Source organism: Podarcis tiliguerta, assembly GCF_965153285.1.
Source record: "Podarcis tiliguerta genome assembly, chromosome: 12".
Classification (NCBI taxonomy): Eukaryota; Metazoa; Chordata; class Lepidosauria; order Squamata; family Lacertidae; genus Podarcis; species Podarcis tiliguerta.
Genome location: NC_139545.1, coordinates 7,639,531 through 7,667,041, shown reverse-complemented (window position 1 = coordinate 7,667,041; position 27,511 = coordinate 7,639,531). Strand labels below are relative to the sequence as shown.

General features: G+C 45.8%; 1 protein-coding gene across 2 annotated transcripts; it reads left to right on the top strand.

Moving 5' to 3' along the window:
- Positions 1-1,925: 1,925 nt before the first annotated feature.
- On the top strand, positions 1,926-23,798 carry PPP1R17 (protein phosphatase 1 regulatory subunit 17). Of its 2 annotated transcripts, none has more exons than XM_083407166.1 (5): positions 1,926-2,346; positions 13,613-13,719; positions 14,520-14,672; positions 17,409-17,561; positions 23,336-23,798. In XM_083407166.1, the coding sequence occupies exons 2-5, from the start codon at positions 13,638-13,640 to the stop codon at positions 23,413-23,415; spliced, it is 468 nt and encodes a 155-aa protein (XP_083263292.1). In that variant the 5' UTR covers positions 1,926-2,346; positions 13,613-13,637; the 3' UTR covers positions 23,416-23,798. The 2 variants fall into 2 exon arrangements, with proteins under 2 accessions (XP_083263292.1, XP_083263293.1); XM_083407167.1 differs by lacking the exon at positions 1,926-2,346 and adding an exon at positions 9,735-10,068.
- The last annotated feature ends 3,713 nt before the right edge of the window (positions 23,799-27,511 follow it).

The following is a 27,511-nucleotide window of genomic DNA, read 5'->3' as shown; positions in this document are numbered from 1 at the left end:
CAAGCCACCTCCCAATGTTTAGGTTTTTGGCATAATTTTGGCCACAACTTTATTTAAATACACACATGTGAGTGGTTGCTTAGGCATTGGTTCCGACTATCTGTCCTTGCCCCAGGGACAGAACTGACTTCCGGATTCCAGCGGAAGCCAGTCAGGGAAACAATTTTGGGGAGAAATGAAGCTGGGCCTCAGTCCCTCACTTCTCACCCTCATTCTCCTGGTGGCTTGCCTGTCCCAAGTCCGATGCCAGGGACAAGGGCGAAAAGAATGGCAAGCCTCTAGATTCCTTTAACGGAATTCCCTTTCTGCACCACAATTGGAGGGGTAGGCACTTACCCCTCCACCAACCAATTTTAACCAATGCCTAACCGCCAACCTTGTGGGACGCGGGTGGCGCTGTGGGTAAAACCTCAGCACCTAGGACTTGCCGATCGAAAGGTTGGCAGTTCGAATCCCTGCAGCGGGGTGCGCTCCCGTTGTTTGGTCCCAGCGCCTGCCAACCTAGCAGTTCGAAAGCACTCCCGGGTGCAAGTAGATAAATAGGGACTGCTTACTAGCGGGAAGGTAAACGGCGTTTCCGTGTGCGGCTCTGGCTTGCCAGAGCAGCGATGTCACGCTGGCCACGTGACCCGGAAGTGTCCTTGGCCTCTTTGAGTGAGATGGGCGCACAACCCTAGAGTCTGTCAAGACTGGCCCGAACGGGCAGGGGTACCTTTACCTTTACCTTTAGGCAAAAACCAAATGGCACCAGCCAATCAGCCAAATGGACAAAATTCCTACCGGGCCCCTGCCTCAAGGCAGACGACCCCATGACAGGTCAAGCGAACAACCAGGTCAAGCAGCCAAGAGGACTCCCAAAGTTGGGCAACCAAGATTTAAAACCTCTGACCCCTCCTTCAAAATTGGCAACAGGCAATTCTCCCCAGCGACCCCATTAACCAATTCACTGCCTGGGTCTCCCTACAAATCCGCCCAGCAACAATGGGGTGGCCTGTACCCCCCACCGCAACACGTGCTCTCTGCTAGGGAGAACACGGTTTGTAGCAGACATTGCTCTGGACCCCTAGCTGGTGGCTGCAGTGAATGTGAATGTCAAGCTTCTCCAGATCATCCAGAGAGGATCTGGGGCAAGAATGGGGAGTGCGCTGGGAGGAGAGTCCAGATAGCCCCATTGCACTAGGGTGCTGCCTTTCAGTGGCGTAGTGTGGGGGGTGCAGGGGGGCCGGCCGCACCGGGCGCAACATCTGGGGGGGGGCGCTCACACTCGCAGCTCTCTGCCCCTACCTGTCTCACTCACTCTAGGGGGCGCAAATTACTTGCCTTGCCCCGGGTGCTGACAACCCACGCTACACCACTGCTGCCTTTTGCTAGCAAAACTGGGTAGTCGAACCCAGCCCCATGGCTCTGTGGCTCTTTCAAACAGAAAGAGCAAAGAAAACGGAGACAATGAGCCTCCGCCAATTCTGGCGCTGCTAAATCTCCGAGAGGAAATGGCCCAGGTCGGAAGGCCTTTCCCTGTGAATGGTTAAAGGGCTCCAATTCATAGCGCTGCACAACGGGCAGAAAGTTTCCTCTGGCTTTCCAGAGGCCCAGCCTGTTTGTATGCCTTTCCCCCGTTCCAAACAAAAGCTCCCTCTCAAGCGACGGGCGAAAATAGCCAATTCTGCTCACCACTGGCATGTACACAGGAGCCACAGAAGACTCCCCGCCCGGGTCCCTAAATGGCAGCAGTGTGCCAAGTTTGTGTAACAAACCAATCCGTAAACATACTCAAACCACCGCAGTCGTCAGAGAAACCTCATTCGTAGACACGGTGTACCTTTGGTCTGACTGTTTAGGTGCCCTTTCCAAACTCTGCTTCCTTCATTGCTCTGTATTTTGATCGGTGATCAACTACCTCCCAAACTTCTGGGAAAGGCACCGCTTGGATCTGCTGGACGCCAAAGTTTTAGGTGTCTAAAGCCCATGCACACAACTTATTTTCTTCATCCCTCACTGTCACCCTTGGGCAGTTTTCTGCCGTCAGACTGTGGCAGGAGGTCTCGCCGTTTTGCGAGCGATATTTCCCCCGCTGGAAGTTTTTATCTGTGGGTTTTCTCTCCTCCTGGCGACGCTAATTTGAGAAGCTGCAAGCCCCACTTCATTCAAATCTGCTAGTACGCAGGCTAAAGGTTACTCTTCTTTCCCTTCCTGGGGTACTTTGGGAAACAAAGCGTCGCCATAGCAACTGCTGCTTCTGCTCCCTAGATAAGGGCAGTGCAGGAGCACTCCATGCGAGCAGAGAAGACAATTCTTGCTCCAGTGAACACTGACTCCATATCACACCTAGCCCAGCTTCCCTGCTTGGTAAGTTCTTCATCACTTTTGCCGGGGTGGGAGCGGGGCGTTCTTTCTCCAAAGGGAACCCAAAAAATCTGCCTGCGATGTGATAGTAATAAAAAGTCACAGATCAATTCCTCTGCGAGGCAGAAGATGGGTAGCAGATTATTCTATCTGGGAAGGCTTGGGAATGGTTATCGAGCTGTAAATTGAGAGAGAGAACTGGTGCCAGAAAAAGAGAGGGGGTGGAAATATTACAATTTGTTTGAGCTGCACCTTTATGGCACGGAGGTATTTGGAAGTTGGACAACAGTTCAGCTGAATCCTAAACACATTAATGTGCAACTCTTATCTCAGGCTGTTAAATGAACAAATATTTCCAAGTTTGTGTGGTCTGATCCTATGCATGTTTACTTGGAAGTAAGTCCTACTGAGTTCATTGGGGCTTAATTCTAGGTAAATATACCTAATTTCAAAAGTGTACACAGCTTGGAGTAAGTCCCATTGAAATCAGTGATACTTCTGAGTAAACATGTTTAGGATCTGGTTGTTAGCCTGGCGGTGTAAATCAACTTAAAAATAAAGTGCTTTTGATTAATTGAATGTATTTTTGCTGCTGGAAACAGGAGAGGACAATCTACAATCCAGTTAAGCTTAATGGATTCAGACAGCTGTAGATTTATAGTACAATCCTAAATAGTTCCAACGATGTCCTTATGTTCCATTTTAAAACCTTTACCATTGGGGTACTGTTTAAATTCTATATCTATGGGGTTAAATCAGTTTAATGCTAAGAATTTCATTTTAACGTTATGAATCACGTGTCTAAAAATAATTTAGAACAACTTCCAAAGGGGGAAGCTTTTGTTTGAAATTGGACAAGTAGGGAAGAGAGAGATAAAATCACACGTGCTCCTGATCTGTAGCCTTCTGTGGTGGCGTCATGGTTTTTTAGTTGCCATTCTTTAAATCCTTTCTGGAAAGTGTTTCTTTCAAATCTTTTCTTTCTTTTTGTTCATGGTGCAGACAAACTAATATTTTCTGTTTGCCATCTGGAAAACAGACATTTGTATTCCATATCTTGCAAAATCGTATTCTTCCACAGCAACTGAAACAAGATGTGTTTGTGTACTCTTTAGTTTTATTGGAGTTTGTAGAGTTTAGGTCTAAATAAAATAGTGTTGCTTTTGGGAAAGCTTTTGAAAAAGACTACCCTATATTATTTAAAAGCGTTTAAAAATTTGTTCTAGAAATGTTGCCACCATCCTATCAGATTATATAGCTAAACACCAGATATTTAAATCCTTCCCTTGGGGATGCACTATTAGCGTGTCTTTGTATTTTCCACGCACTGCCTATTCCTCTCTGGAAAAATATTGTGTGTGTGCTTAAATCAAAAACAAAAATTACATCTCATTCTTAAAAGCAAGTAAGTTCCAGTGAAATTGGGAATAAACTTATTTAGAATCAGGGTGTCAGTAGTGGGTGACACAGAATAGCATCTCAAGATATAGAAGTCATCTTCTCAACTAATCTAACGACCTTGCTTATCTCAACTTGAGGTACAAGTGTTCTGGTTAGGTTGAGCTCCTGAGATCCTCACTTTAGGAATCACAGACAAATAACAATGTTGAGAAGACTCATCAATGACCTGTGAGGTGGGATGGGCAGTGGCGTAGCGTGGGTTGTCAGCACCCGGGGCAAGGCAAGTAATTTGCGCCCCCTAACCCGTGGATTTGCGCCCCCTAACCCTAACCCCCAGATGTTGCGCCCGGTGTGGCCGGCCCCCCCTGCACCCCCCACGCTACGCCACTGGGGATGGGCATCCCTCTCTGATAATGTAGCATGACCTAAAACATGGAAGCCAGTTGTTTAGCGCATTACTTCATGGATCACTGTCTTTAGAAGGGTTGACAGGATCTATGTGCTCTTCTGATATGTCAGTTGTCGACAACGAGAGCATTTTGGCCAGCAAAAATGGATGTTATGGAGCTCTCCATGCAACCTTGCTTCTACTTGCGCTAGTAGCTGTCGGAGGCTATGAGTTACTAGAGCACTTAAAAGTACTACAGCTCTGTGCTGTGGTCGCTCTGGATGTTACTACACCTCTGTGCTGTAACACCCAGAGGAGAACGGTAATGACACCCATAACTAGCTGCCCGGCAAGAAGCCCTTTAGCATGCTGGATCTACGCCTCAAAGCCTTTCCTCTTGGACCCCAATCAAGCGCCTCATTTTCTCTACCGTCAACTGGACCCACTGAGGTAATTGCCTCAGCGCAGGGAAATTGCTGGCATAGGCATGGGAAATCACTAATAATAATAATAATAATAATAATAATAATAATGTATTTATACCCCGCCCATCTGGCTGGATTTCTGGCTGGGAGGCTTCCAATGGACTATTAAAATACAATAACCTATTAAACATTAAAAGCTTCCCTAAATAGGGCTTCCTTCAGATGTCTTCTAAAAGTCTGGTAGTTGTTTTTCTCTTTGACATCTGGTGGGAGGGCGTTCCACAGGGCGGGTGCCACTACCGAGAAGGCCCTCTGCCTGGTTCCCTGTAACTTGGCTTCTCGCAGTGAGGGAACCGCCAGAAGGCCCTTGGAGCTGGACCTCAGTGTCCGGGCAGAACAATGGGGGTGGAGACGCTCCTTCAGGTATACTGGACCGAGGGCTTTAAAGGTCAGCACCAACACTTTGATTTGTGCTCGGAAACGTACTGGGAGCCAGTGTAGGTCTTTCAAGACCGGTGTTAGATGGTCTCGGCGGCCGCTCCCAGTCACCAATCAAGAAATTACCACAGCACAACACAGCAACCAAACCTGGATGAGTGCTTAGGATAAGTGAGAAAGGAAACGTCCATGTTGGCTTCCGTGTAAGAGAAGTTCCTGATGAACCATCACAAAAAGTTCTGAAGTATGCTATTCCGAATAACTGGGGTTTTTATGGCTTTGCGGGATCGGCAAGTAGTTGTGTGGCTGTGGAAAGAGGGGCATTGATAAATACGGCACGGGATGGAAGAGGACACCCACATGAGACCCTGAGGCAATTGTAAAGGGACCCTGCAATGCAAAATCTTTTGCCCAACGGGGGCTCAAACCCATGACCATGAGGTTAAAAGTCTCACACTCTACCGACTGATCTGAGCTTGTATTTCCATTTATAGTGAAGAGTAGAAACTTTCATTTTTTAAAAAAAAGAGTTGAATTCCTCACAAATCCAAATTCTATAGCATAGGCAGTCTAGGCATGTGTAGCCTTAGCTTTTGGCTAGTGGGTCATAGAATCATAGTGCTGGAAGGGATCATCTAGACCAACCCCCCACAATGCAGGACTGTGCAGCTGTCCCACTAGGGGATCGAACCTGCAACCTTGGCGTCATCAGACCACATTCTAACCAACGGAGCTATCCAAGCTCCCATCTCATGGATCACTGGCAATGCATGCAGCATTGTGCCTAGAAGCCTTGGCTCCCATGAGTCCATGAACAAGAAGATCATCCATTCTAACTGGTGAGATGCTGAATTACAACTCTTTAACAGGTGGTTAAATAGGGATGAGGGTGGCGCTGTGGTCTAAGCCACTGAGCCTCTGGGCTTGCCGATTGGAAGGTTGGCAGTTCGAACCCCTGCGATGCAGTGAGCTCCCGTTGTTCGGTCCCAGCTCCCGCCAACCTAATAGTTCAAAAGCACGCCAGTGCAAGTAGATAAATAGGTACTGCTGTGGCGGGAAGGTAAGTGGTGTTTCCATGCGTTGCACTGCTTTCGCCAGAAGCGGCTTAGTCATGCTGGCCACATGACCTGGAAAAACTGTCTGTGGACAAATGTTGGCTCCCTCGGCCAGTAAAGCGAGATGAGCGCTGCAACCCCAGAGACATTCGCGACTGGACTTAACTGTCAGGGGTCCTTCACCTTTTTAAAAGGTAGGAACGCAGATAGTGCTGTGGGTTAAACTACAGAGCCTAGGACTTGCCAATCAGAAGGTCGGCGGTTCGAATCCCCACAACGGGGTGAGCTCCCATTGCTCAGTCCCTGCTCCTGCCAACCTAGCAGTTCGAAAGCACGTCAAAGTGCAAGTAGATAAATAGGTACCGCTCCGGCAGGAAGGTATAGGGCATTTCCGTGCGCTGCTCTGGTTCCCCAGAAGCGGCTTTGTCATGCTGGCTACATGACCCGGAAGCTGTACGCCGGCTCCCTCGGCCAATAAAGTGAGATGAGCGCCACAATCCCAGAGTTGGCCACAACTGGACCTAATGGTCAGGGGTCCCTTTACCTTTACCCAGGTCCAGCAATATTTAATTGCTACCTCATGACATGGGCCATCAAGGCTGGGATAAGCAACAATAACCATCTCTCAGCCTCGCTGATGTGGTCGAAAGGAAAGCAGAGCAATACATTTGGCACTAGCCTGGCTGTAGAAGCTGCCGGAAAGAAGACGCACCCAACCATCTTAGGGACTCCCCTCCGGATTTGTGTAGGGTTGATGTCAGGGAACTGCCATCGGAGCTGGAGGCGGAGAGAAGGCTCCAGAGGGATGCCGGAGAGGGTCCCAGTAGGGAGAGAGGCAGCCCATCCGCTGGGGAAGGAAATCAGCGTAACACCAGTGGAGAAGGGGGGCAGATGGGGGAATCGGAGAGGTGGCTCCAGGACTCCTCGCCGGAGACCAGCGGAGAGGGCACGGGTACTCCGCTGCCCACACCCTCTTTGCGCAGAAGACTTCCGCGCAGGGAGACTAGGAGGAGACTGGGCGTCAAACAGCTTTTATGCTGGAAGAGGTTCAAGAAACACCCACTGACGGATTCTGCCAGCGACTGAGGCAGCCACAAAACTTGAGGCTGTCCAGACAGAAAGGGTTCAACCAGGTAACCTAGCCAGGAGTGGCGGCAACTTACGCACGAGCAACCCCTAGAACCATTACAGTTGACTCTTGAAAATATCCCACAAGGCAATCATGGTTTAGGACCAGAATTTTCCTTCTCTTAGAGGAGCTACTTTCCTAAGCTGAAGGGGCCTCAACTGTACATCTCACATCCCTGTACAGCACGTGCAGAAACCGCCTTCTTGGCCATTGGACCCAACAAATGGTCTCATTCGCTCAATCTGCCAGAGCTTGTCTTTGCATGCAGGTGAAGTCCCTAACTCACCAAAGGGTTGGGACCCATTGGCTACCATCACCCAGTTTAACTGGCCAATTCAAGCCGTTCCCAGGGTGTGGCCGCTGTCACATTCTGACAGCTTCTAGGAGTCACCGGTGAGAGTTGAGTGCAAGGTGAGGAACAAAGGTGGACAAGCTGTCCCCCACCTGAGATATTACCCATACACACCTGTTGTGATGAGAATTGTAATCCATAAATATCTGGAGGGCACCACGTTGGCTATCCCTGCTTAGTGGTTTACAGTATAAAATGGAGTAGAATCCCTTTCTACTCCAGGTTACAGCAACAGCTGAGGGACATTTTTCCACCTTCGCCGCATTAAGCAGTTGGTCCCTTACCTCTCCTGCCCCGATCTGGCCACAGTGATCCATTCGAGGGTCACCTCCAGGCTTGACTACTGTAATTTGCTCTATGTGGGGCTGCCCTTGAAACTGTCCCAGAAACTCCAGCGGGTACAGAATGCTGCAGGGAGTCTCCTCACGGGGTCCCCGCCATGGAGCATATTCACCCAGTGCTTTTCCAGCTGCACTGGCTCCCCGTGGAGTATAGGGTCAGATTTAAGGTGCTGGTTTTGACCTTTAAAGCCCTTTCTCTTGGTATGCCCCGCAGAGGACCTTAAGGTCCATGAATAACCATAGTTTAGAGGTCCCAGGCCCTAAGAAAGTCAGACTATCCTCCACCAGGGCCAGGGCCTTCTCAGTGATGGTTCCGACCTGGTGGAATGCTCTGTCCCATGAGACTAGGGCCCTTCAGGATTTAACCTCCTTCTGCCAGGCCTGTAAGACAGAGCTATTCCACCTGGCTTTCAATCTGAATTTAGCCTGATCATTTATTCCCCTCTCTTCCCTCCCTCTCCCCCTTTTTATGAAGATTACCCGCTCTGGGACCCTACAGCTAATTCTCCCCTGGCCTCCTCGCTGGTCCAAATGGGACTAATTTAGCCAGCTAGCCCTGGTGACCATTTCCGTGCGCTGCTCTGGTTCGCCAGAAGCGGCTTAGTCATGCTGGCCACATGACCTGGAAGCTGTACGCCGGCTCCCTCGGCCAATAAAGTGAGATGAGAGCCACAACCCCAGAGTCATGGACAACTGGACCTAATGGTCAGGGGTCCCTTTACCTTTACTTTTAGCCAGCTAGCCCTGGTGACCATTTAATGTTTATTGGATGGATTTCCCCCCAGATTGATTTTAGAACTTTGAATTTATTGCTATGCACGCTTTTATATTGTATTTTATGCTGTTTTTGTTGTTGTTGTTGTATCACAATTAAGTGTTTTAAATTTGTTGTTAGCCACCTTGAGTCCGGTTTTCTGAACCGGGAAGGGCAGGGTATAAATAAAAAAAATATTATTATTATAAGCTGAAATAGGCCTTAATGGCTTTGCAAGATAGTTGGCCATTTTTGTCTGTTGTCGACAACACAAATACAGACACATCCATCCCCCACGTTGCTTTAAAGAGGTGAGGAATTCACAGAAAAGTCATACCATTACAAGATGCATGTGGATGTGAGTGCACATCATTTTCTTCTCTAGGAAACTTCAGTGGAAATTTTATGTTCCTAAAAGTTGTTGGGAACATAAAGGAAGAAATAGCCAGTGTTAACATAAAGGCAAGCTTGGCTAATGTCACAGCCTGTCCATCGCCCAGCTCCAGACACACCCTGCTGCTCTCCGCCCCCGCCCCCCCCCCGCCCAAAGACGACTGTAGGATTATAACTCTGATTTTAGCTTGTGCATATGTACAGCAGGCCACGAACTCTATAAAATATGCATAGCGCCATTTATGAAGCTCTGGCACACCAGCAGCAGGAAGCAGGTGTTTGTCACAGTCATACACAAGTCCATGGATGCCTTGCCGTAGTTGTAGTGTTAATTCCTAGATTACTCACTAAGGACAAGGTACCGTATTTTTCGCTCTATAAGACGCATCAGACCACAAGACACGCCTAGTTTTTGGAGGAGGAAAACAAGAAAAAAAATATTCTGAATCTCAGAAGCCAGAACAGCAAGAGGGATTGCTGCGCAGTGAAAGCAGCGATCCCTCTTGCTGTTCTGGCTTCTGGGATAGCTGCTCAGCCTGCATTCACTCCATAAGACGCACACACATTTCCACTTACTTTTTAGGAGGGAAAAAGTGAGTCTTATAGAGCAAAAAATACGGTACTTTATCACTGTACTTTACTGGTGGGAAACAGATAATGCCAAATATCAGTATAATAACACAGTTAAATCCCGTTTCAGCTACACAGTCCTGGGAAATGGTCAACTTGTTATCAAAATCTTTGCTGATAAGCAAATAGACAGGATGAAAGAGGAAACTCACGGCAAGTTCTACAGCTGCAGCATTTGCTCAGCTCACTCCCAGATGTATAGCTGAAATGACAGATTTACATGCCAGCAAATTAAATGCATGTATGTTCATCTCTTCGTTTGTCATATGGAAATTTCTTTTCAAGTGCTCTAAAGATTGGAGAGGGGGTTCTTGATGTCATGGGCACTAGCCAAGCAGTGCTATGAAGCACTCGCTTCTGTTGAACATCTGCAAAACCTCTGGGTTTTTCCCTCCAGAGTTCTACCCAGAAATGGAAAGGTCTGTTTGTATTCAATACAGCAAGGCAATGTATTATTATTAATAATAATAATAATAATAATAATAATAATTTATACCCCGCCCTCCCCAGCCAAGGCCAGGCTCAGAGCGGCTTACAAGCAATAATAAAAACAAGTTGAATGATTACAACTTAAAAACAAAATTAAAATATTGCATCTGTATGCCGCTTTTCCACAAAAGAGCTCAAGGCAAGAACTTCCAAGCAGCTGTTAAAATCACACACACACACACACACACACACACACATATCATTTCCAACAATCATTTAACATATTTTCTTATATTATACAATGTTTTAGACTTCCATCTGCCACATCTGAAGATTTTTCAATCTTTATCCCTTTATCTACATTTCTTAATTTTTCTATTACTTTTAATCGTCTTTAACTAATAACTCTCTTCATAGTCTTCATTGCAATATTTCACACAGCCCTCCTTACAAAACTTCTTCAGTTCTACTAGCATAATTTGTTTATCACAATTGCTTTTCAAATAGTTCAAATATTTACTTCAGTCCTCTAAGAATCTCTGGTCCTGCAGGTTTCGGATCCTTCCTGTCATCTTATCTAATTCTGCATAGTCCATTAATTTCATTTGCCACTCTTCTTTCGGTGGTAATTCTTCTTGCTCCCATTTCTGTGCCAATAAAATTCTTGCTGCCATTGTTTAATATATCTATTAATATCCTCCCCTACAATGCCAAGTAAAAATGCTTCTGGTTTTTTAATAAATGTATATTTCAACATCTTTTTCATCTCATTATATATCATTTCCCAGAAGCTTTTCACTTTCTTACATTCCCACCACATGTGATAAAATTATCCTTCTTTTTCTTTGCATAGCAGCTGTTAAAATCTTATGTTGGTTTGTATTTATTATCTGACAGACCCACGTAAAGGTTGCAGTCCTACATTTCTCAGAAAGGGTTAATGAAAAGTGGCGAGACTTTCACAATCATAGTATCGATCCTCCGGCTGTAAGCAACACTTTGATCTGGACTTTGTTTCAGTGTCTCACCTGATACTATTAAGCCATTAACAATTATTTTGTTCAGTCATTGCTAATAAATGAAGAATGATGCCAAATCTTAGACTGCGCCAGGGTCCAAAAGTCCACAAAATCACACACACAGTTTTTCCAAATTTGTCATTTGTAGCAGAGAGAAGACGGCTTATACCCGAGGTCCCCTTGCAGAAATCTTAGCACAAACCATTCACTGCAGAGTGGAAATGTTTTAACTTCGTAATGTCAACACTGCATTTGAGATGAAAAATAATATGACTAGCTAAATGTGAAAGTCTGGCCTAAGATCTTCAATCCTAAAGTCACATTCATCAAAGGGTGCAGAATAAACAACAGGGGAGTTTCTGTAGTGTTGCTATTTTGGAGTGGGATTCAGTCATACACTGGCCAATTCAGGTTGCGTTATTACAGCTGATTTTGTGCTTTTGCACGAACCGAGTCTCAAAGTTTCCCTCACAAGGAATGTGATGGAAAATGCACTGGAAAATGTAGTACAACACTTGCAAACAAATAAAAATGAGTGCTCAGTTCATAGCTGAGGCTCTCTAACACAAACACACAAACTTTGTGTGAACAAATTAGGATGAAGGGGAAATGAACAAGATGTCTGGAAGCAACCTAGGTGGCAGAACCACAACCGCACCCATTGGAGAAATTTCTGTTTTGCCGTTTAGCTCTTAAACTGACAAACCCCTTCCAGACAAAGGAGATGACCGCAGAGCTGATCCCCAGATGAAATTACCACCAAAAATGCATAGTGGGGTGGAAAAGCATGTTCTTCTTCATGGAGAGCACGTGTTGCGGTGGGGGCTGACAGGATACTCAAAAGTTGTGGGGTGGGCTAATTGATCGTTGGCCACTGATGCGATTGGGCTTCCCTTGTCGTTGGGAAGAAGTTAATGTTGCCATTTGTTGATTGACAGCCAGAAATGCTAAAACTCCTTGCACGAGGCTAGAGCTTCCTCTTTTCGCCCGTGCATCGGATTGCCCGTCCCCCTTCCCTATATTTAGGGTTGTTCGCTTTGACCTTGCTATGCCTGTCATGGGGTCCCCTGCTCTCGGGGCAGGGGCCCTTTAGGAATTTTGTCCATCTGGCTGATTGGCTGGGGCCATTTGGTTTTTGCCTACTGCGTTGCAAATCGTCACAACTTGTAAGGCTGCGGTTAGGCATTGGTTTATGGTTTGGTTGGTTGAGGGGCATGGATTGGCTGGGCCTGCCCCTCTAATGCTGCTGCTGCAAGGGATTCCGTTAAAGGAATCAGGGGCTCACTATTGCTTTTGTCCACCCTAGCAAAGAGCTCGGGCCATGCGAAAGCCCCTGGTTGCATTTGGTGGAGGTCTGAGGGCAGGTTCCCGGCTCCGTCGCTACCCCGAAGTGTATTCCACTTTTCTGACTTTTGCAGGTGTGCGGAATGTCAGTCTGTCCCCCATGGGGGGGGGGCAGACCAATGCCTAAGCAACCAATGCCTAAGCAACCACTCACATTTTTGTATTGTAATAAAGTTGTGGCCAAAATTATGCCAAAAACCTTAAACAAAATTCCTGTGTGATGTGTGAGTTATTGGGGTGGCCCTGGGGACCTCGACATGCAAACACCCACCCATTGGCAGCAGGGGTGCCAACGTGAATAAATTATTTGGGGGGGTAAATATTTTATTGGAGGGGGCCAAAGGGACCCCAGCTCCTAAGAGTTGCTTCCTATGAGTAACAGTCTTCAAGCTGACAACAGTGAGGAAGCCACTTGAATCCTGGATGATAGGTTCTTAGGCGATTATTATTCCTGCCAACCTAGCAGTTTGAAAGCATGTCAAAGTGCAAGTAGATAAATAGGTACCACTCCAGCAGGAAGGTAAACGGCGTTTCTGTGCGCTGCTCTGGTTTCGCCAGAAGCGGCTTATTCATGCTGGCCACATGACCTGGAAGAACTGCGGACAAACGCCGGCTCCCTTGGCCAGTAAAATGAGATGAGCGCCGCAATCCCAGAGTTGTTCGCGACTGGACTTAACTGTCAGGGGTCCTTTACCTTTAAGACAGAGTAAGGCGAAATGAGGTTCGATCTGTAGGGCAGGTCTGCATGGCCCATTAGAGACTGGAGACGCCTCCTGTTTTTCTGATGGTTTGGGCCCGCCAAAAGGGGCACTGCCAAGAACCTGACAGGCTATAAAACATGACTGGTGTTTACTTTCTGGGGCCACACACTGCGCTCCATCACCCGATGTCAGAGAATGCCTTGAAAGTGTTAGTGGTTCACGAAGCATTCCCGACACGGCCAAAGGATCCCATACATGACTGAAGCATCCCTTGTGTCCAAATTGTCGCCTGTTGTTTACCGAGACGGATATTTTTGTACAGAATTCTATTTTACAGTTGTGTTGACTGAAAAACATTTCTCTCCCCCCCCCCGAAGAAAAGTAACGTTTTCTAGATTAAAGCAAAAGAAAAGTGCATTGACATGTGGCATGCGTAATGTGTCTATGTTTCCCCCCCCCTCCCCTTACAGGTTCTAAAGAAAAGCCTCTTCAGTGATGTCAACTGAATATGTGCAAGCATCACATGATAGCTCAGAAGACAGATTGGATGGGCGAGATACTCACTGTAACCACTTAGGTCAGTCTTCTCAGGGTGATGTCAGCGCTTGCTGTGTAGCGAAAAGGTCTACTTTGCATCATTAAGCGCTGTCCGTTGCCATCCCCTCCCCCTTTCCCCCACCCCCTCCATGGAACAACTGCTGCTCTTGAAACCTGATAGACGGTGCCTTCTGGTGACGCATCGGATGCCAGATGGAGTGGCAATGGGTGGGAATGGGTGTTTGGTCGTTTCTGTCCCCCCCCCGCCTTTTCTTTCTGCTGGGTTCAGCATATAAATATTAGCCAAAGCTCTAGAGACAAATTAATTAAAGACGAAGAAGAAGAAAGGAGAGAAGGAACGCCGATGCTTTCATCTCGTCTCCTTTCATATTTCTATGCACATGTTCCACAAAAGCAGGCAAGTGTGCCAACGCAGGATTTTATGCAGCAATGTTGCCTCGGGAGTTTAAACTTTCCTGCAAATCTGTTGCCCTCTTTTGAAAATATGTGCTGTAGACAACAGCATAGGGACTGGGAAGTTTGCATTTAAAGTGATCACACCTCGTTCGCGCTTTTCAAAGCAATGCAGGAACCAAAACACAATCAGAATTCCATATCCATGTTTCTTTAAAAATTTCAGCGCAAATCCCCAGCCCCATTAGTTGCACAAAAATGCATATATTAGGGTAAAGTGTCATATGAATCTTGGCTGTTTCCCCACCCCCCTCCTTAAGCTGTAGTTTCAGGGAAGTGCACAGCTGTTGAGAAAGTAGCTGTTCAAGGCTGAACGTTGGCTGATTATTTTGATAATAGTTGTATACTTTGCTTTGTTTGATGCAGATAACCTTTCCGAACAGTTGCTCAAAAGCTGTGAACTCAAAAAGATACCAAGGAAGGGCAAAGCTCTTCAGGGCTCTCAGAAAAGTGAGCTTGAACAGAAAAAACCGAAGAGAAAAGATACGCCAGCAATTCACACGCCTCCACCAATAGTTGGTGAGCATTCCTGAAATTGCCACTTGAGCTACTGCTAAACCACTTACACCTGCATGGATCGCAAACCGAGTAATAATGTGTCTCTGCTACTGCTTCCCAAACCTCTCTGTAGTGCAGGGATGAGAGGCCCTCAGGGCAGTGGCGTAGCGTGGGTTGTCAGCACCCGGGGCAAGGCAAGTAATTTGCGCCCCCTAACCCGTGGATTTGCACCCCCTAACCTGTGGATTTGCACCCCCTAACCCTAACCCCCAGATGTTGCGCCCGGTGCGGCCGGCCCCCCTGCACCCCCCACGCTACGCCACTGCCTCAGGGCTTCAGATATTATTGCTCCAACTCCCATGACCAATAGCAGAGGTGGATTTAGGGCAGTGCCAGCAGATTGGCCACAATGGGCACCATCTCAAAGACTGGAAAGCACTTGCCTAGCTTCAGGAAAGAGGTGTGAGGACTCTATCAGGGCCCTAAAGTCCTCCTTCCTCCTTCCCGAAGCCAAGCAAGAGCCACAGTGGTGTAGTGGTTAAGAGCGGTAGTCTCGTAATCTGGGGAACCAGGTTCGCGTCTCCGCTCCTCCACCTGCAGCTGCTGGGTGACCTTGGGCTAGTCACACTTCTTTGACGTCTCTCAGCCTCACTCACCTCACAGAGTGTTTGTTGTGGGGGAGGAAGGGAAAGGAGAATGTTAGCCGCTTTGAGACTCCTTTGGGTAGTGATAAAGCGGGATATCAAATCCAAACTCTTCTTCGTCTTCTTCTTACCGGGCTTTGGAGAGGTAGGTGGACTCTAGGACCTCACCAGAGCCTCGTGCCTCCTTCTCGAAGCCTGGCTAGGGGGAGGGCATCAAATGTTGGCCTCACACAGGGCAGCATATTACCAAGGCCAGTGCCGGATTTACGTATAAGCTAAACAAGCTATAGCTTTTGGGCCCCCCAAAAACATTTAAAGGGAAAAAAACTGGATGTACATTTCCAAAATATACGACAAAAAACAAATAAAATAAAACCTACATACAGCAACAGTGTTTCACTGTTCATATACTTCTTCTTAATTGTATTTCAGTTCAACAAGTACTTTGATAAAATACATATTTGTTATGTGCAAATGGCTTTAGATACCTATTAAGTCCATAAATTACCATAGCATATATCCAACACAAAAAACAGTGACAATTTGTTGCTGACAAAGGACAGCTGGACATATAAAGGACCCCGTTACCTTCAGCAAGTCGAAATTCGTCCCTGATCAAGGCCGGCCCCTGTCATTGGACAGGGATGATGGGAATTGTAATCACAGAGCATCAGAGAGGGCACAAATTCCCCATCCCATATATCATGCTAGACAATGTAGGGTGCGGTAGATGTCCCAATATTTTTTTCTACCTGTGTTCCCAATATTTTTTTCTACCTGTGTTGGGGAAGCAAATGGTGTCCTGTCTGCACATCCCAGTGCATAATGCGCCAGGCTGTCCATGTTAATTGGGCACCTGAGGAAGACAATCCCTCAAAGCGCAAGGATAGGTTTCAGAGCATTCCTAACTCCTGATCCAACATGCCTGGGGGGTTAGGATGTGGCAAGGCTCATTGCCTGGCTCTGTTCAGCTCCTTCACTGGAGCTCCTTCACTGGAGATGGTGGGCCTATGCTGCTGTAAAGGTCCCCACTGTGTCTGAGCATGGGTGGCACTGTGGTCTGAAGAAGAAGAAGAAGAAGAAGAAGAAGAAGAAGAAGAAGAAGAAGAAGAAGAAGAAGAAGAAGAAGAGGAGGAGGAGGAGGAGGAGAAGAAGTTTGGATTTGATATCCTGCCTTTCACTCCCCTTCAGGAGTCTCAAAGCGGCTAACATTCTCCTTTCCCTTCCTCCCCCACAACAAACACTCTGTGAGGTGAGTGGGGCTGAGAGACTTCAGAGAAGTGTGACTAGCCCAAGGTCACCCAGCAGCTGCATGTGGAGGAGCAGAGACGCGAACCCGGTTCCCCAGATTACGAGACTATCGCTCTTAACCACTACACCACACTGGCTCTTGGGCTGAGCTCTTGGGCTTGCCGATTGGAAGGTCAGTGGTTCAAATCCACTCAACGGTGGTGAGCTCCCATTGCTCTGTCCCTGCTCCTGCCAACCTAGCAGTTCGAAAGCACACCAGTGTGAGTAGATAAATAGGTACCGTTGTGGTGGGAAGGTAAACAGCATTTCCATGCACTCTGGCTTCTGTCACAGTGTCCTGTTGTGCCAGGAGCAGTTTAGTCCTTCTCGGCAGTGGCGCCCAACAGATGTCAAGGAGATAAAGAACTACACAACTTTTAGAAGGCATCTGAAGTCAGCCCTGTATTGGGAGATTTTTAATGATGACATTTCATTATGTCGTTATATGTGTTGGAAGCCATCCAGAGTGGCTGGGACAACCCAGCCAGATGGACGGATATTACTATGATGATGATGATGATGATGATGATGATGCCAGTCCAGCTACAGCAGTAGACCCAAGCCAGGGTTTCTGCTGTGACAACCTAGACCTGGTGCAGCAGAGATTACAGCTTTTACTGGCCTCCCATGTTCCACCCTGGTCACTGTGAGCAGCAGGGCTATGGGGTAGTGTTAGTGGCTCTGTGGCTCTTGACCCACCCAATTGTAGGAGCTGATGTCATGTGGGGGCCTTATTTCCCAAGCGGGATTTTTCCTAGTGAAAACGGAGAAGACTGTTATGGTTTGCAAAGGCTAACGTCCAGTCCTAATGGCATTTCTGCAGGTATTCTTTCAGACCACTTAATTAGGAGGTGTGACTTCTCTGAGAAACCTCCGCAGGGTAATGGCAGCCCAGCCCTTCAGAAAATGGAAGAGGAACAGAGAAAACCCAGAAGGAAAAACACGCCAGCAATCAATACACCACCTCTACTTGCAGGTAAGGGAAATGCGAGGGAGAGCACTTCTTAAAGTCTCTGTATTTAAATATCTATTTTGAAAAAATGGCAGGGAGCACATCTGCAGGAGCACTGTGTAACTTCAGGTTTCCTAGGCTTGTAGAAACAGAGACTTTTAATTGTTAGAGGAGATGCTCGCATATTATGTTTTCACTTTTTTATCCTTCCACTTTTCCTAAACCCATAGTGAGCGTTTCCACTTTCTACTTACTCTTCTCTTCCTTTACAATTCACCCCGGGACTCACCACTACAAGTCACCCCGGGACTCACCACTACCAGGAAAAACTGTACAGAAAAAACAACTGTCTGATTCCTTAGAGAAGCAGTTTTTTTGTGTGCAATATTAACTTTAATTGCACAACCTGAATTTGGCAGCATGTGCTGGGAGCCCAACCTGAAAATAGCAACAGTCTGGGAGCATCTTGAGAGGACATTTTTATTTCCTTTCAGCACTGTAGAATGATGGTTGGTGTTGGAATCTATCACCTACTAAAACATATGTTCTCTTAACCACTTATTCATCGCAAAGAAATTACATCCCTTTCATGTTTCGACTTTAATCCAATCTGGTCATTTCATGCAGCATTTTCCTTGGTTCATACCAGGAAAGCGTTCTCCTTTGACTGGAGCGCAGAAGTGAACAAAGCCTTTCTGTGTGGCGCTGCTTCTTTTTCTCCTTCTTTGGACTTCATAGCAGAAAAGACGGGAAATGGTGAGGCCTAATTGAATCAACACAGCCAGCCACCAAACCCAAAAGGCCCACTGACAGCAATCTACAGGAGGCTGATTTATTAGTGAAACTTGCTTGGCCTCAGACTGCGATGTTCCTCAATCAGTTTATATGACTCACTAACTTTTGACAAGCAAGGAAGAATGTACAGGGTATTTGTTTTGTTTTCCAATGGAAGTCAGTAAACGCACAAAAATGGCAATTATTTCCCCTCACCATCTTTCTCACAACAATCTTGTAAGTTGGTTAGTAAGTAAAGAAGAAGAGAATTAGGTAGTTTTCAATTACATTCTGCTTACAAATTTGACTCATACTCTTTAGCATTTGACAAAGAACAGTAGATGTAACACTTTGTGACTGAAAATCAAAATATTTCTGCTAGCCTAGCATTCTGGCTGAAAGCTCACCTGGAGTAAGTTGTGCTGCTTAAAGCTGTTGTGGAGCACAGTTCTTATTCCTATTCACTCAGAAGTAAATCCATATGTGTTCAATGGGGCTTACTCTCGGGAAAGTGTGCATAGGATTGCAGCCAAGAGCAAAGGATTTTGGTGTGTTGGATCTACTTGCCTTCAAAAGCAGTTAGGGAATCTCACGACCCAAATGTATAGAATAGTTTGTTTTTAAGGCAAGCAATCTGTCGAAGATGCCAATTTAATATTACTTATAATATAAAACAAAAGAACATAAAGAGAGGTGCATTTCCATCTTCCTTATAACTGGCAGGTGGGCCATGAATGTTCTCTCTTTTATTGAGACTTGTGTTTTAGAAATTGTTTGTTTTTTTAAAAGATATTTATTAAAAGTTCTTTAGTTACAGAAAAAAGTGTAAAAGAAAACAGAAACAATGAAAAATTTAACAAACAATACATTAAAAAGAAAAAGAAAAAAGAACAATACGTCAAAACAGCATAATAAAAAGAAAAAAGAAAACACATCCAAATTCCATATCTTTACCTTTCATTAACTTGGTTCATCGACCTCCTCACACCTCCCTTTTTTGTATTCTATTTCAATTAACTATTTCAGCAAATTCTTTCCATCTTACTCAATTTTTGTTCTATAATTTATCTTAACAATTTAACCTTAAATTTTACATTTTATCCCATTATCAATCCACTTTTACTTAAGTCTTTAATACATTTCTGCTAAAACCATATAACTTCATTCCAGCATCCTTCTAACATTCATTAATTTTACAATGTTTTTGTAAATAGGCTTTAATTTTTTCCCAATCTTCTTCCACCGACTCTTCTCCCTGGTCTCGGATTCTGCCAGTCATTTCCGTGTTTTAGAAATTGTTGGGCACAGCCAACCATGAGGAAGTCAAGACTAGTCCCCCAAAAACTCAATGGAAAATTTTAATTATAGCCTGCAAGTGCACAGCTACAATTTTCAGATTCTGTAACAAACCAGAAGATATTTATGGGAATGTTTTCATACACCTTCTGTGTTGCTAGGAGGTTAAACCAGGACACAGGGAGGTTTCTAGAATGAGCCACATGGCTTGGGTGCGGTTTCCAGGGCTTGGATCAATGTGGGACATCCTTTAGACTAGCAGAGCTTTGCCACCCAAATATGTTAAAACCCCAGTATTGGGGGAGGAAATCCACAAGCAGGATGAACTGCCTAATGCTGAACACAACCTTCTCAAAGAACTTTAATTCTTAACAGACAAAGATGGAGAAACAACCAGTGTATGAACATCTATTAACAAATGAGGAAACGAGGTGCTGTGTCTTGCATCCCACCCAAATCCCAAACATCATGCTCGGTTTGCCAAGCAGTTGTTGGTTTTGTGTAATCAAACCAGCTGAAATTGCTAACTATTCCTAAAGCTTAAGAGAATTGATATAATTTTAAAAGCATAGTTGTGCATATATAAAATACCCAGCCAGTGGCGTAGCGTGGGTTGTCAGCACCCGGGGCAAGGCAAGTAATTTGCGCCCCCCGCTGCACTGTCCCTCCCCCAGATAGTCCCTCTCTCCCTCTCTGCACCGCACCGCATGCCTGGCACCCTCCCCCCCCCCCTCGACAGTGGGCGGCAACCAGGCGGCTCGGATCGGATTCGCACAGCCAGCACTGCAGTGAGAGAGAGTGAGTGAGCCAGGTAGGGGCAGAGAGCTGCGAGCGCGCCCCCCCAAAATGTTGCGCCCGGTGCGGCCGGCCCCCCCTGCACCCCCCACGCTATGCCACTGTACCCAGCTGAAGCAGGTATATCCCTTCTTTTGACAGGCATAAGTATTTATGGCAGCAATGCTGAATTTCATACAGAGCACTCTGCACAGGGCAAAAAGAGGTTTAGAGCAACTCAGTAATGCAAAGGCCGATTTTACAAAACCAGCTCAAATACGTTGCTTAGTTTTGAAATATTAGTAGCCTTATGCCTTTCTGGCTAGAAACATTTTTTTCTGATATGTTGCCCCCCCCCCCCTTTGCAGGGAGTTTTCCAGGTGAAGCATTGGTACCCACCTACCACCTGCAGTTTAAAGTGGTACTAACCATGCTACCATCTCAGCATTCGATCACCTCACAAAACAGTATCCTAAAGTCGTGTTTAATTCCCCTGCCATCATTCAGAGCTGTTCTGCCTGGCCCTTGGTTTGGACTCCGTCTGACCCTTATGTTTCCCTCCCTTTATGGTCTTGATTTATCAGCTACTTTAAAATGAGGCTGCATTTTAAATTGCATTTTAACCTGTATTTTAAATTCCCCCCCCCCTTTCCCCTCTATTATGTTTTTACTGTAATTTTATTGGTGTTAGCCACCCTGAGCCCGGCTCTGGCCAGGGAGGGTGGGGTATAAATAAAAATTATTATTATTATTATTATTATTATTATTATTATTATTATTATTATTATTAATCTATATTATAACAATTCCTTTATTAGGACAACCGTAATGTCACAGAACATTGTGTAAGGTTTTCAGAAGTCTTTGCAAGGCTAGATCATCAAAAGTTAGGCTGTTGGCCAAGCTAGCTGAGGTTGATGGGGCGAAGGGGTCTTTGGCCCCCTCAATATTGGCTGGCATGGGCTGGACCCCCTCAATGTTGAGGGGGCAGTAGAGGCCAGGCATGGCGCAGTTCACTGGCTGAATCCTGCTGAGCACAAGACAGGAAGCTGCGCTGTGTATGGCTCCCCTCTTGGCCTCCTCCCAACAATCCGCAGGAGTGTGACAGTGCCTCTGATCAGTAGGGTGGGTGCACAACGATTCTACATCCCTCTCCACCCCCATCATCCAGCCCGGACACTGAGGTCCAGCGCCGAGGGCCTTCTGGCGGTTCCCTCACTGCGAGAAGCCAAGTTACAGGGAACCAGGCAGAGGGCCTTCTCGGTAGTGGCGCCCGCCCTGTGGAACGCCCTCCCATCGGATGTCAAGGCAACTATCTTTCTTTTAAAAGACATCTGAAGGCAGCCCTGTTTCGGGAAGTTTTTAATGTCTGATGCTGTATTGTTTTTAATATTCAGTTGTAAGCCGCCCAGATAATAATAATAATAATTTATTATTTGTATCCCGCCCATCTGGCTGGGTTGCCCCAGCCACTCTGGGTGGCTTCCACAAAGACCAAAAATACATTAAGATGTCACACATTAAAAACTTCCCGAAACAGGGCTGCCTTAAGATGTCTTCTGAATGTCAGGTAGTTGTTTTTCTCTTTGACATCTGATGGGAGGGCCTTCCACAGGGCGGGCGCCACTACCGAGAAGGCCCTCTGCCTGGTTCCCTGTAACTTGGCTTCTCACAGTGAGGGAAACCCAGCCAGATGGGCGGGGTATAAATAAATTATGATCGTTATTATTATTATTATTATTATTTGGGAGGGAGCAGCAGAAGGCCAAATGAAGCTCCTCTAATTGTTCTTCCTTCTTATCCTGGATCTCCCGTGTCACATCTTATTCAACATCTTTATCAACGACTTGGATGATGGACTCAAGGGCAGCCTGATCAAATTTGCAGATTACACCAAACTGGGAGGGGTGGCTAACACCCCAGAGGACAGGATCACACTTCAAAATGACCCTGACAGATTAGAGAACTGTGCCAAAACAAACAAGATGAATTTTAACAGGGAGAAATGTAAAGTATTGCACTTGGGCAAAAAAAATGAGAGGCACAAATACAAGATGGGTGACACTTGGCTTGAGAGCAGTACATGTGAAAAGGATCTAGGAGTCTTGGTTGACCACAAACTTGACATGAGCCAACAGTGTGACGCGGCAGCTAAAAAAGCCAATGCAATTCTGGGCTGCATCAATAGGAGTATAGCATCTAGATCAAGGGAAGTAATAGTGCCACTGTATTCTGCTCTGGTCAGACCTCACCTGGAGTACTGTGTCCAGTTCTGGGCACCACAGTTCAAGAAGGACACTGACAAACTGGAATGTGTCCAGAGGAGGGCAACCAAAATGGTCAAAGGCCTGGAAACGATGCCTTATGAGGAACGGCTAAGGGAGCTGGGCATGTTAAGCCTGGAGAAGAGGAGGTTAAGGGGTGATATGATAGCCATTTTCAAATATATAAAAGGATGTCACATAGAGGAGGGAGAAAGGTTGTTTTCTGCTGCTCCAGAGAAGTGGACACGGAGCAATGGATCCAAACTACAAGAAAGAAGATTCCACCTAAACATTAGGAAGAACTTCCTGACAGTAAGAGCTGTTTGACAGTGGAATTTGCTGCCAAGGAGTGTGGTGGAGTCTCCTTCTTTGGAGGTCTTTAAGCAGAGGCTTGACAACCATGTCAGGAGTGCTCTGATGGTGTTTCCTGCTTGGCAGGGGGTTGGACTCGATGGCCCTTGTGGTCTCTTCCAACTCTATGACTCTATGATTCTCCTTTGGACCTGAAGGTTGTGAAGCTGCAAATCTGATTTCAGTGAAATTTCTGCACATACACAAGTCACTAGTCATCAGATCTCTTTCCGTCACCCTGGGTAACTTAGCAAGTTTAACGCCCAGAGAGTGATTGGCCCAAGGTGAATGATCCACAGGGATATTTAATCTAAGCTTCCTCTTTTTTGCTTGTTTCAGGTATTAAACTACTTAAAGAAGATCAGCAGACTGTGATTGTTGAAGATGAAGAAAAGGAGGGAGAAACTTCAGCTTTTTAGATTCTTGTCATATTCTCATATGTGTGTGTTTTGTAAATAATTTTGTGCAATTGAGTAGTATTAGTCTTTTTCCAGGTTTTTTTAAAAAAAGAAATCAGAAATATAACCATGCTGCCTTCAGACATGCTTGCTCAGACATGTGTAATTAAATATAGATTATGTGGACCATTTTCTTCCTATATTACAAAGCACTAAAAATGCAAAGTTTGTATACAGTGCTTTAAGAGGCTGGTGCAACTAATTGAAGAAAAGACAACATTTACAGGCCAGGGCAGTGACACTCGTCTTATGAGCTTTTCCTCTGGGCACTGATAGATCAACCCACGAAAAAGATCAGTATCAATTTTTTCTTTGTATAAACACAGTCCTTTCACATGGCTTTTGTTGTTTGGTGATGAGGATTCTACGATGAAGGTAAACGCAGGCTTTTTTATTTCACATCTTAACAAATTTAATTAATTGCCAACAAATAGTAACCGTCAAGTATTTTTCACTAACCCCTCCTCCCCTCCTACCTCTTCATTTCCCATCTCCCCACCCCCACCCCCCAAATTTATTAGTGTTTTCAGGGGGCTTCGTGCTTCCGTCCAAATCCAACAACTGCAAGAATAGTCACTTCCCAGTGGTCTCCCAAAAACAACTGGTGACGCAGATGTCCATCAGAACATTCTTGATGGTGAAGCCTGGTGCCGAGTCTGACTCTTGCAGAAGCCTGGGGAAATTGAGGCATAACAGCCATCACGCCTGCCCACAAATACAGAATTTGTTTTAATCATTTGTTAAATTTATATCCCACCCCGCTTCCCAAAGGACACATTCCTGCACCCCTCGCTGGATTCTCTGCTCCATCCCTGAGACATCTTCTCCATCAGCAATAATAATAATAATAATAATAATAATAATAATAATAATAATAATTTATTATTTATACCCCGCCCATCTGGGGGGTATAATAAAGCCACTCCGCAGCAAGGGAATTGCCAGAAGGCCCTCGGAGCTGGACCTGAGTGTCCGGGCAGAATGACGGGGGTGGAGACGCTCCTTCAGGTATCCTGGACCGAGGCTGTTTAGGGCTTTAAAGGTCAGCACCAACACTTATGTGCTCGGAAACATACTGGGAGCCAGTGTAGGTCTTTCTAGACTGGTGTTATGTAGTCTTGGCAGCTGCTCCCAGTCCCAGTCTAGCTGCCACATTCTGGATTAGTTGTTGTTTCCAGGTCACCTTCAAAGGTAGCCCCACATAGCGCACATTGCACTAGTCCAAGCAAGAGATAGCTAGAGCACGCACCACTCTGGCGAGACAGTCCATGGGCAGATAGGGTCTCAGCCTGCGTACAAGATGGAGCTGGTAGATAGCTGCCCTGGACACAGAATTGACCTGTGCCTCCATGGACAGCTGTGAGTCCTGGTCCTGGTCCAGGCTGCACACCTGGTCCTTCAGGGGCACAGTTACCCCATTCAGGACCAGGGAGTCCTCCACACCCACCCGCCCCCTGTCCCCCAAGAACAGTACTTCTGTCTTGTCAGGATTCAGCCTCAATCTGTTAGCTGCCATCCATCCTCCAATCATCTAATCTCCTACTTATCTTCCAGACATTAGTTCAACACCACCTGCTATGCATCTTTTTTGCCTGGAGCATGCAGCCCCTCCTTCCATCGTGAGATCATTCATCCCAAGTTGCCCTTTGTCTTCATTCACAGATGTTTGACAATATTCTGTTGCAACCATCTGCCAACCAAGGGAAACCAATACTTTGGGTTGGGTGGCACCTATCAAGTTTACATTTCTGGCAGGTAAAATTTGCAGGTCTGAGTGCTTGAATCCTGCCACATTTCAGACAAATAGGTTCAGGATTAGTGTGTCAAGAACATCCAATTTGGAGCAGTTTATGAAGTTTCTGCTGCCCTGTTGCTGTTGTTTTTTGAGTGTTTTTGAGTGAAACTCACAGGATGACCTTTACTAAGACTCCTGCAAAATTTTACCTAGGCATGTGCCTGGGTTCAGGACTTATCCAAGATCCATCAAAAACCTTGTTTGAGTTTCCTTTTCATAATAGTTATTATCTCTCAAAGGCCCTCCGAAGTTACTTTGCTTAGGGTTGCCATGTGTTCGGGATTCCACGGGTGAAATCACCATTTTGGTTGTTGTTTAGTCGTTTAGTCGTGTCCGACTCTTTGTGACCCCCTGGACCAGAGCACGCCAGGCACTCCTGTCTTCCACTGCCTCCCACAGTTTGGTCAAACTCATGCTGGTAGTTTTGAGAACACTGTCCAACCATCTCATCCTCTGTCGTCCCCTTCTCCTTGCGCCCTCCATCTTTCAGGGTCTTTTCCAGGGAGTCTTCTCTTCTCATGAGGTAGCCAAAGTATTGGAGCCTCAGCTTCAGGATCTGTCCTTCCAGCGAGCACTCAGGGCTGATTTCCTTAAGAATGGAGAGGTTTGATCTTCTTGTAGTCCATGAGTCTCTCAAGAGTCTCATCCAACACCTTAATTCAAAAGCATCAATTCTTCGGCGATCAGCCTTCTTTATGGTCCAGCCCTCACTCCCATACATCACTACTGGGAAAACCATAGCTTTAACTATATGGACCTTTGTTGGCAAGGTGATGTCTCTGCTTTTTAAGATCACCATGGGGCAGGGTCAAAAACTGCCAAAATGCCTGGGATTTTGCAAACAGAACCGGGAAGTAAGAGAGAGAGAGAGAGAGAGAGAGAGAGAGAGAGGAGTATCACTCTTTACTTTTTTCCTATGTCTAGGTGTGCATGCGAGGCTCACTCTCAACCTTTTCCTATCTCTATGGTGCATGCTGGAATGGGGCTCATCACTGAATGGGGCAGATCAGCTGATGACTGGCTCTCATGTCAGGGAAAGTCCTAGTTTCAATTCATTACTTTAGCCATTGCATGGTTTTAAAGGAGAGGAAAGATTCTGCAGCTGTCTGGGGGGGTAGCACTTCAAGGTGGGTTGGAAAAGTGGTGGGAAATCCTTCCCCCACCTGTTTAGAACAAGTCTCTCTCTCTATTTTTCTTTCTCTTTCTCCCTTCCCCTCTCCACTTTCTCCTCTTGAAGTTTTGCAAAGTCTGCGAGCTCTTAACCTTGCACTCCCCTTCCTCCTGTGCAAGAGGAAGCGGTTCCAGAATTAGTTGGGAATTATTATAGAATTAAGCCCAGGAGCCTCTGCCTCATTCAACTCTTTAAAGAAAGAAAAAAATGACTAGGAATCACCTCTGATTCCTGATTCATTCAGGATCTGAATTGGTTGCACAACCCTAATACCAGTGCAGTTCTGGACCAGCTGTTGCAGATCAGCCTCATTTGCAGATTTCACCTGGGAATTGGGAATTGCCCCTGATCAGGCAGTGCCCTTTATTTTAAGAAAAACCTGCAGGTATTCAGCACGGAGTTGTTAACAGTAAGTGCCACACTTTATTTTATTTTATTTTTTATCTTGATATTTTATTAAGGATTTTCTTGTTTTACAGAAGTAAGTGTAATGCCTTGTTGTTGTTTTTCCATGTAACATTTTTACAAATCCATTTCATTTGTTGAGGCATTAGGGGGAGAAGAAAAGAAAAAAGAAAGGGGGGTGGAGAGAGGGAAGATGGAAGGGGGTGGGGTCGGGTGGTGGTGTTTCTATTATGTTTAATGTATGTAGAGTTTGGGGTCACATGGCGAGGGGAGTTGGGAAGAGGCCAAGAGGACTGATAGCTGTGTTTGTTATCACTTAAACTTATCCCATCGACAGAGCCCTTATATCTTTTGCGAGAAAAGCATCTCTCTGTATGACGCTAAGCTATTTAAAAACCGCTGTTATTGAGTGGGGAATCAAGTCCGCAGTTGTTCATGTTAATCCAAGTATTCTGGTTGTGCGATGCAGTTTGTTTATTATCTTCATTTGTACAAGTGATTCGGTTCCATTTTCCTCATTGTCAAATGCAGATATAATGTAGCGCTCTGAATTAGCATTTGATGAGAGCAATCCATCTTTGCAACTCTGGATTAGAAAATGCAGTGCCATCTGTAAAGGAACTATCTATGAGTGAAGCCTCTGTAGTATGTGCCTAGTACTAAATACAATGCATACTGTTAAAGAG